General features: G+C 37.7%; 1 protein-coding gene across 4 annotated transcripts in view; it reads right to left on the bottom strand.

Annotated features, from left to right (window-relative positions):
* st18 (ST18 C2H2C-type zinc finger transcription factor) overlaps positions 1-7807 on the bottom strand; it is a 39597-nt gene extending 31790 nt beyond the window's left edge. For all 4 annotated transcript variants that reach the window (XM_030160027.1, XM_030160025.1, XM_030160026.1 and 1 more), the window contains exons 1-2: positions 7697-7807; positions 6513-6687 (exon numbers count right to left, since the gene is read on the bottom strand). In XM_030160027.1, the coding sequence (XP_030015887.1) occupies positions 6513-6687; positions 7697-7750 (229 nt within the window). In that variant the 5' untranslated portion in view covers positions 7751-7807. The remainder of the gene's footprint in view (positions 1-6512; positions 6688-7696) is intronic.
* Between the last annotated feature and the right edge of the window lie 3009 nt (positions 7808-10816).

Consider the following 10816-nt stretch of genomic DNA (forward strand, 5'->3'; position numbering starts at 1 on the left):
GTCCTGCTGACTCCTGTTCATACAAGCCCCCATAGCAAAGAGTAAACAGTGGAAGCGTTTAGCAAACAGGGCCAGATTACAATGACAAAGGCAACCACACTTCTGGGTGGAGCCTGGGGCGAGGGGGGCAAAAAGGAGGGGTGGGTGGGATGGTGTGGCTCAGGATTTAAAATAAGTGATACCCAAGAGGGGGCCCCCCTCAAGATCCAAGCCTAGCCTTTCCCCAGCTGATGGTAGGGGCCACCCAAACATGCTTATCTCTCGGTGATGTCTCCCCGGTCCCCAGGGACAGACGTGTGAACACAATATGTAATAATAATGTATTTTCAGTTCTTTTTTTCTGTGATTTGTGCATTTGGTTATGCAAGGCTGGAGACTTGAGGATGGAGAATATCATTACTTAAGGTTTGGCAGTTGATCATCACCTTGTTTAATGCCTCATTTGAAAGTCTAATTTCTAACTGTCTTCAAGAGCCAATTCATGGTACACTGTGAAAGAGACATACAAAGACAGTAGACGGGCTCTGTCTAACCCCTTGTTTCACCATTTGTGCCTTTCATATAAACTTATGAAAGTAAAGGATCATCTATTTAAGCATCTTATCACATAACATGTTCTTATTTGCAGATACAGACAATGTCGCTCAAAGAACAACAACAACAATCTTGCTCAACGGATGATTATTTCATGTTTTAAACCAGACATCAATATTGTGAATCCCTAAAAAAAAAATCAACACATGTAAAGCAGTCTTGACAAATTGTGAGAGAGCAACATATTGAAGACTACACTGCACCACCATTACAAAATGTTACATTTTCTTTTGGCCCTAACATCTGTTCGAATCTCTTTAAAAAAAAAAAAAAAAAAAAAAAAACAAGCCAACAGAGAACATAAACTAGTGTTTTGTCAAGCTATTTCATCAACTCAAAATGTGGGCATAACTGAGAGAGCTGATGGAGAAATGAAAGAGGAGTGGGTTGGACAAAATTACATGTCAAACAAGGGTTCACATTTAAAAAGTCCTGCTCATATTTGTAGAAAGTGTTTGATTGCATTTAGAAAGGTATTACAATGGGTCACATCTGTGTCTAAAAGCTTTTTGCATTCTGCTGCAAATTATGTAAGCAAAGTGAAGTGTCACAGCACCCTGTTGTTTTGAGCACTATACCTTCCTCCTGTGAAACCTACACAAATATGTTTAACTGAATTCTTCTAATGCACTGCAGGATCAAAATGTCAGTGGTATAACTTCAACAAGCCCCCCACTCACACCCCACCCTGTGATTTCAACAAAGCAATGCAGCTAATTTCACATGGCAGCCCGTACACCCAAACAACAATGCGCATTCACAGTGAGCCATTGAATATGATAGACGTGTAAAAATCTATATTAAACTGTGGTTAATTTCAGCTATAATGCTTTAAGCCTGGTCTAAAATGACAAAAATGCTTCTTCTTGGTGGCACTGAACCCTCATTGTGCAACCACTTGATGCCGCTTGTTCATCAGAGAAAGTCACATAAAAGGACTGAATTAAATTTTAAAAAAATTATTTGCATATGCAAATATGACGAACCAAACATAAGTACATGTTGTTGATATGGCTCCAGGATGTAGAACTATCTTTATGTTAATGTCAGCAGACAGGGAATATTCTTTTGAAAATACAGTACATTTTTCATGGGGATCATTATCTACACTGCATGTCAGTGTGTCTCACTTAAAAGAAATGATTAGATTACTTCCCAGCAATCCCCTTTGGGCCGATTTGTGTGTGACCGTGGGCAACCTTACAATATGTTTATTCAGTGTCCTTTGAAGACACTTCAATAACATTTCAAATGTTTTATGGACAAATATAGGATGTTCTATCTTTGCCTTGATGCCTTTGGAACTGGTTATATTTGAGTTTGTGAAGCAGTTTCATTAAGTTCTGCTCTCGTGGGGTTTAACACATCCAGGTAGTCCTTAAATCACTAACTGGCTAAAGATCTACGACCAAACTTTGTTTTTTTGTAGTGTATAAATAAAGCAGCAACATGATGTGAGAAAGGAAATAAATTACCCTGTAGTAATGCCTAAAACCAGTTCAGAAAATATACACTGTTGCCCATAAAGTTAGAATAAATTTGTTTTCAGACACATTCCTATCTTTCTTCCTATTTATACCCCTCAGTAATCACCTTTTCTCACATACAATGATCACATACAGAGTCCCAGTTACACTTTATCTATCAAGAATTAATGACATTGTCACAATCATTTGATGAGAAGAGGTAGAATATTTTATTCCAACTTTATGGATAACAGTCTATAGCTGCATTGCTAATTTATGTACCTGGTGGAGGTTATTAGTGTCCACTACAGATTTCCTGTCTTTAAGTCCTTACAGCTCAGAAATCAATGCCCGACCGGTCAGTCTATGTCTGGCGTTTGTAGTTCATAGGCCCTGGTCTCATTGTGTTGTGTCATTGAGAGGTGAGGTCCAAACCTGGGCGTCTCTAGGGGTCTCGGCCCATCTTTTCCACTCAGGCAGGCAGACAATGAAGCAGACACGCCTATAAATGGCCAGATAGAAGCTTGGATGTTCAGCCAAAAACCGAGCATCTAAACAATGGTAACAGGTGTGTATAATGCCTGCTTTGATAATGACCTTGGTGGCCGTAATAGTACGTCTAGACACAACTAACGGGACATGTTTCTGTCTGGTCGCTTAAGTCCCGTGGGTGCAAATGCAACATCCTAAAGGACCAGATACTAGTAAGTAACTGGAGGTCATTAAAACAAAAATAAAATGTGTCATGTAGCAAACAAAAAATGTGATAAAAGGAAAGAGAAGCATCAGAAAAGTCAACTCCAAAAGATTTTTTTTTTTTCTTTAAAATATTTTGAGGGCAGTTTGCATAATAAGCTAAATCATCTTGAGTATTCAGAGATATGCACTTGAATAAAAAGAAAAAAACTCCATTAATGTGGATGGCTTGCAATTTTTGATTGCACCAGATACAGGAAGCTTGCTGACATGAACTAAAATGCAAATGCCCTTTGAGCAAAACAAAGAAATTGATTATGAAGTAAGTTTCTTCAGCACAAGTAGCTGGCTTTGAGTGATTAATGGAGGGGGGGTCATTGATTTCCTTTTGTTTAGATGTTGGTTAACTTTCTGGAGACACAATTATAATTTGTTTCCAAACAATAAATCCAATCTAGCTTGAGCAAATTAAGTTTCCCTATGGCCTCTTCTGCGTCACTTTACATCTGAAATGGATTGTTATCAGGAGGCAGTGCATTTAAACGTCTGCTGTTTCTGTTTATATTTGTTACAGTTCTGATTAGGTATTGTTTTTCTCAGTAGACTAGAAGAGTGAACGCCTCCTATGCTTACAAAGAGCTGTTTACAGAGATCTGCATGACTTGTCAGCTATGATGCCAAGGGTTAATCTTTAATTCTCACTCCTATAGCTGCATGTGACACACTGTAACATTAATGATGAACCATCTATTTACAGTATATGAGACTTACTATCACCTTGCATATTGTTTGCAACACACCAAATTGTTGTGTATTTGCTGAATGAACACATACAGTATTATCTATCTTTACATTAGCTTTTCTAAAGGTTGTTGAAATGTTTTCCAGCTAACACAGCACAATGTACTTTATTTTTCTGTCTATTTGCAAGTCAAATCGCAGTGTTCAGACTACTTTATTGAAAGGCTTTTTGCCATATTCTTCAGCTTTACAACTTTGAAAACTTCCACAGATCCAGACATTTATACTTCCTGATTTCTCGCATCATCTCTCCAAGATAGTGATAATACGATTTCTGTGTTTTTCGCTGTTGAGAAACAAACTGGATTATGAACAGATCACTACATAAACAGCTTTCTAAAAGGAGGCAGCTATTTTAAAAAAGGCTGAAGAAATGCAAAGAGGGATTTAAATTTTAATTTGAATTTATTCCAGCAAGTGAAAGGTTCTTTTGAGAGGGGATTTCAGCAAAGATGATGGTATTTAAAAGTGATAAACAAGCATCTAAACCTCCAGTGGAAAACAGTCATTTTGCTTCTTTCTAGTCTAGGGGAGGAATTGGGCTTGCTATGGTCACATCCAAAAAATAAGAATAAGTAATAGTAGTAATTAAAATGTAAATAAGCAAGATCCATGGAGATATTTCAGCTGATTTCTGTCATAAATTGTGTAATTAACATTTTGTCTTGACATACCTTGCAACTCTGGATGTATAGCTATATGTCCTCAGGTGCAAATTCATGTTCTCTGTGTACTTGGCATAGCGCACTTTACACTGTATATGGATGCTTAAAAAATCTTTCACACTTATCACATGCAATTTAAATCCTGTGCCTCGACATTGGAGAGGAACATCAGGCAAAGTTCAAAATTAAATGCCTTTACAAATTAGGAGTTGTGTGCAGGTTAAAACAGAATCTGGAGAATATAGTGAATTTTTGGATGCTTCACTTTGTGCAGTCACAAATCACGTATGTGTCACAAGGGTGATTTACATGATTTACCAAGGCTGTCATCTACGATAACTATAATTATAAGAATTCCACTGAAATTCAGATGTTTTTCTTCTCCTCTGAATGACCACTAAACTTAAGCAGAGAAACCTATGCCACACAAGAAAGACAAAGAGTTACATCATTTTGTTGAACAGTTAATCCGATCATGGACAGTGTTTGTGCATTTGCTATCTTCGGAAAATGCCAGCAAAGGCGCTAAGTAAACCTATTTTACAAGACTCCCTCACAAGGATACAGTGCCAGTATCGGGATAAAAATTTCACACAGCGGCATGGCTCAGTCACATAACCTAAGCAGGCTTAGGAAATGGAACACTACAAAGTATTGCACTTTTTTCCTGTATGTGTATTACAGCATACAAAATGCTTGGATGACTGATGTGAGTTTGAGCATGAAAGCCAAAGTGAACTAATGGCTGAATAGCATGTAGATACTGTTGTTAATGCTCTGAGTTGTTTAAAATGGTAGATTATGGAAGTGTGCACCTGGCATTCTGCATGCTAGCCTGGCAACACTCCTCCCTTATAATTATAATGAACACACAGTAATTCAGGGTTGAGGCTGAAATACGAATGATGTCCTCTGAGACAGCTTGTTTTAATGGTTATGCAGAAGAGTTCCTAGAAGTGCAGATGGCAGATGCGATGCCTTTGAAGCTATTTACAGATTGTACACTACAAGGTATAGACAGACCCATAGTGTGAGGCCATATTGCTCTTTTGTGCTCCTGAATTAGACAGTAGGCTGGCTTATGAACCACTAATGAAAGCTTAAGATATGCTTTGCTTACTGCAATAGTGAAAAGTGAATATACACAAATGAGATAGCGTAGTGGAAAGGCAGGCAGTGGGCTAGTGAGGGCTACACGGCCTGTTTGTTTCACTCAAATACCCCTCTATTCTTATTTTGTCCACATAGGGGTGCATTTGCTCCGAACTTGGGCCCTCATGTGGTCTTTCATTTGTCACTGTGGAAAGCCTCACATTTCAGAATCTATTTAGGTTTAAAAAAAAAAAAAAAGTAAGATATGATTATATATATATATATATATATATATATATATATATATATATATATATATATATATAAATAAATAAAAGACATTTACTCTAAAATTATACAAGCCTTTTGTGACAGAATGCCTCTCAATATGACAAATGAGCCAGGAGAAGTGGTTCCTCTGTGTATTCTTAGTGGAGTAAAACCATATGCTTTCATTGTAAAAAAAAAAAAAAAAAAAAAAAAAAAAAAAAAGCATATCTAATAATCATACAGCAAATAATGATTTGCTAATTTTTCCATGTCTGGATTGTGTATTTAAAAGCCAAACGTTTGTACCTGATTTGAAGAAAATATCCCACAGGGTAATTATTTTTCTATATGTACAGCGTATGTATTATATAAAAGGAGCAGAGCCTTTGAATCAACCCACTACTGTGATACAAGAGCAGGGTTTGAAACAACAAAAATGTTAACTCTGAGAAAAAGTTTTGCCGCATTAAAGTCACATAGGAGCCACATTAGCATGTGAAAAGAATAAACAGGAGCATTCTCAGTTACACACTCCACCTGGCTGCTTACCAACGTCCTTGTCAGAAGTCCACCCACCGCACTGGCTAACACTGAAAGACCTCCTGGGGACCGCAGTGACCATTCACTCGGTTCTCTCTTTTTCCCATGCACCTGTGACTGTTTTTGTGTTTGCTATTTTTTGCTTTGTCTTTTTCTGGCAACACTGTATCATCGGAGACACACTTTCCCTCAAAAGGAATTCTCCTGCCCAACAATGTGGTTTGTTTGTTCACCGGATATGGCAGGCCAGAGAGTCAAATGAAAAAAAAAAAAAAAAAAAAAAAAAAAACAAGTCACCACAGTAATAATTAAAATTGCCACAAGAAAAATAGGCGGAGAGACACAGCAGTATGAATGGACTTGAAATAAGAAAATACGGTACTTTTACCAACTGGTTTCTTGCCGAGTTGGGGGTCTTCACAGGTGCAGTTGGAAAGGCTCTCCTCCTTACTCTCCTCGGACGGCTCATCCGGCTTCTCCATGGTCCTGGACCTTAGAGAGCTGCTTTTCCATTTTCCAAAGGACTTTGCCACAATCGCTTTGTCCGCTCCTTTCATTGTTTTCTGTAAAACACATTTACAGCATGACTTCCCAGGTTTATCCCTCTTGTGAGCCATCTGCCCCCTTTTTTGGCTCTCAATAAACCTGGGCTCATCTTTCCCAAACCCAAAGTAAGAGAGAATTAGGGCATTGTGTGCATATGCATTCTCTTAAGCATTCCAGAAAATTTCCTGATTGCCCTGGCATCTTTTTTAGAGTGCGCTTGGACATTGTTTTTCTCCTGACATTTTACAATCCTGTGTGGAGAGTGTGCGACTGATTGAAACAGTATAAAACAATACTTTCCAAAGTACCCACACAGTAAACAGTAGATGGAAAGTGAAAAAAACAAACATGTTTTCACATTTAATCCAACTTAAAGGAAATAAAAATAGCACATTATGCCCTAATTGAGTGCTGTACAGTCCGCAAATACTATTACAAGGCCGATCAGGATTAGCAGTGGAACATACCTAGTTATCTATTTCTGAGTGCCAAGACTGCGAGCAGTGGGCAACTAAATTTCAAAAGCTGGCAAATCCAGTTGTCTCCTAAATACAGAAAGTACTTAAATCCAGAGCTAACAGAAGAAAAAGACGGATAAAGGGTGCTCTGCATATCACCGAAAAGCTTGTGCACTTTTCAGAATCACTGGCTAGGTTAAACAAATATGCTAAGTAGAGATCAAAACAATCCTTTGATCTGCAGCCTAGTTTCCAGAGGAATGGCTTGGCTGTTGTTGTAAATAACTTGTATAAATCTATATACCATTTGCCTTCAGGTAATATCAAAAGTGCCAGGGATTCACAGGCAAATACCTTGTTGTTAGGAAATAGATCAGATAAAAGCAAATAAATATTTCAGCAACCCTGCACTCTGTCATTTTGTGTGTTACAGCAGACTTTTTACCTCCCTATGATCATTTTACTTTAGTTTCTACCACAGAAACATGAATGAATAATATGTGATAGCAAAAAAATTACATTCTACCTCTTTCTATTTTGTTAGGTTTGTTAGGTAAAATGTTCCTACCTCCAGCATCCCATTCAGGTCAAACACAGTGTAAAACATTGTGCTAAACTTCATACAAAAGAGGCTTGAAGAATCAGAATGCAGAAGCTATGCAACTTGCTGACTAACTTTGCCCTCTGTTTTGATCGAGCACACAAAGAAAAACGCTGTCCATTCAAAACAGACAGCATAACTCTTTTCAGAGAGGGGGGACCGTGAACAAACGAGGCCATGTCCTGAGCTGCAGTCAGTTTCCCATCAGGCCTGCACAGTGCACGGTGAGGGCCACAGGGACTGGGACCGGCTGACACCACACTCACAGAGAAACTTTTGTGCACACTACCCTCCTCTAGATTTTCTTTCTTTTCTTTTTTTTTTTTTTACCCAAATTTGACCCAAAGTGTGCTTTTAGGTTTACAGCTTCCCTTACCTCAGCCATACTTATACTGTGGATGCTAGCAGACTGAATAAACTGACACTTTCAATCTAATTTACTCTTTTTAGGACGGTAACAATATGATCAAGCGAAATAATTCAACAGCAGAGTATTGTCTAGATTTTGAGTATCACTGAAAACACACAAAACAAGATATAATATTTAACTTGTTATGTTTACCACAATTTAACAGCAATTAGAGACACAGATTTAGCGTTGGCAATTATGTATCATTAAAACCGGAGCCAGTAAAGCTTATTTGAGTTTAATACGACACTTAATGAAATTCTGATGCAAACTCACATTAGTTTGAGTTGAACTTTGTCAAGTCAAGTATGTTGGAACTTAACAAAGCCAAACTGATTAAATAAAGCCTCACTGGCAGAAAAAGACATCAGCTGCACAAAATCAACATTTTAAGGACCCAGGTTTTCAGATAGGACATATTATATTTGCTAACAAAGCTGGCAACATGCAGTAAAAGATTTTTAATCTATTTATTAAATGCTGTTTGAATTCTGCCATGACAGTTTAAGATTTTTTTTTTGCTGTCTTTTTTTTTAATTGATTTGATTATCCAAAAACACACAAAGCAGGCATTCTCAAAAGTATTTGCAGTGGCATTTTAAGTCTTTAAAACTTTTACATGACTTTCTATAAGGCAATCAAAATATTTTTCTCGAAAAATGACCAAAGTTTTCCCAAGTCCCTTCTTACTGAATATGTTAATTGTGTGTTTTCATGTCTTTGTGTGTTAACTACTGTAAGATGTCATTTTCTTCAGGTCTTCCCCGTGAAAGAACTAATGTCTACCAACACACCTCATGATTAAATAAAGGTTAAAATCCTGTCTATCAATAGTAATAATAGTATAATTTAATAAAAATACACTGTATAAAGGAGATATTACATATTTTTATTAATATATTCTAATTTTTACACCTTATCTGTATTTTAATTTCTAAAAACTCATCGTAGGTGATTGAAGGATATCACAAGAGCTTTATCGAGCTTCTCAAGAGTCCTGGAAAAGCAATTTTGAGAGAGAACAGAATGTACCATATTCTTGACCCGTCTGCCTCAGATGCTTGCTGTATATGGAACTGAATACTGGACGTGAATTGTATCATTCTCTGTGTCAACTTGTTAGATGGCAGTTGCTGTAGTGGAGTGGTGAGAGCGGCACATATGCATTATAGGAGAAAATTGTGAAATGACAGATTCCGGGTGTGATACTGAGGGAATGACTAACTAATAGGAGGGGTGCTCCAGGCTGTTAGCTTTGAAAAGCAGTTTGCACATTACTTTATCTTGTCAATCAGATTCCTGGAATGGAAGAGGTGACTGATAACTTGAATTAATTATTTTCTTATTGCATGCATGTGTTAATTCATGTTAATTTATGTCCCTTACAGGCCCAAGCCAGAATATCCAGAGTAAAGCGCCACCTCTGGCACCCAGATCACCACACCACTCTCTTTGCATATATTTATATCAAATGAAAGACTTTTTTTAATCCTGTTGGAACACAGGACTGACTGCCAAATTTGATTTTTAAATGTACTTTTAAGCTGTTCATGGTTTGCATTTTTTCTTAACAACTGAACAACACGGAGCAGTATTTACAGCTCTGATGGGATTTGAAAGTTACAGATTATTTTTTACAAGCAAATCCTCCTCTTTAAAACATACCCTCATTCTCAAAAAAATAAACAGTCAAATAATGTAGCAGTAGTTGTGTATTCTTATAACCGACAAGGCATACCTCTCACATTCTCAAATTTCGCACGTGGTAAATTAATTTGATTTTAATTATGTAGCTTATCATCCACAGAAACATCCATAAACGTAGCTTTTTTTTCTATTTGAATAGCTGTCCTCAAACAGTAGCTGCAGAAATACTGTACAATGCACAGAGCACACTTTAAACAATTGCATTTCACTAAACATCTTTAAACATTTTGACAAATTTAACTTCCCCTGAACACAGAGGATAAGAGGAAAAACATTTCTCTGATGAGAACAGAAACAGCAAGAAGTTCTAACAAGGAAAAGCCTGCCAGGTGGCGAACTGGCTGCACCAACAGAACGCACAATCTGTCTGCTTCTCCTTCCAAACCATTGACAGCTGCCATCACCAGCCTTGCACACTCGCACTCAGTGGCTCCTCAGCTCCCTGCCCATCCCTCTTTAGTGTTTCCTGCTAACCTCAGAGACAGGGTCACCTGGCCCCCTAGTTGCCCGTCTGTGGGGCCCTGCTGGCCCCCTGGAGACCTGCCTGCATGGGGATGCATGGCTAACAGAGGTCTAGCAAATCCTCTTTAATATGCAAACCAAGGGGCTATTCCTTTGACCTGAGAGCATAGCTTTTCTAACAGTGAAATCCAAAAATATTTAAGTGATGTAAAATGTTGAGTTTGACAGGCAGTTCCTGATCTGCCGTTTATTTAGTACTAATAGTATCACAGACTAATAGTGGCACATTCATGTGCTTGTTTTTAACCAGATTCTAAAGCAAAGTGAAGGACGATTAATCAAAGCTACAGTCTCTTCATTCCATTGGAAAAAATAATAATAATAATAGCGTACAGTTTTAATATTTTAACAGAATCAGAGAGGCTTTTCTTCCCTGAGCAAACCTAAGCACACAGATGCACAGAGGCTAAAATGAAGTGCGTTTCATAAAGCAAGCATTGCAACTGGGC

Source organism: Sphaeramia orbicularis, chromosome 17, assembly GCF_902148855.1.
Source record: "Sphaeramia orbicularis chromosome 17, fSphaOr1.1, whole genome shotgun sequence".
Taxonomy (NCBI): Eukaryota; Metazoa; Chordata; class Actinopteri; order Kurtiformes; family Apogonidae; genus Sphaeramia; species Sphaeramia orbicularis.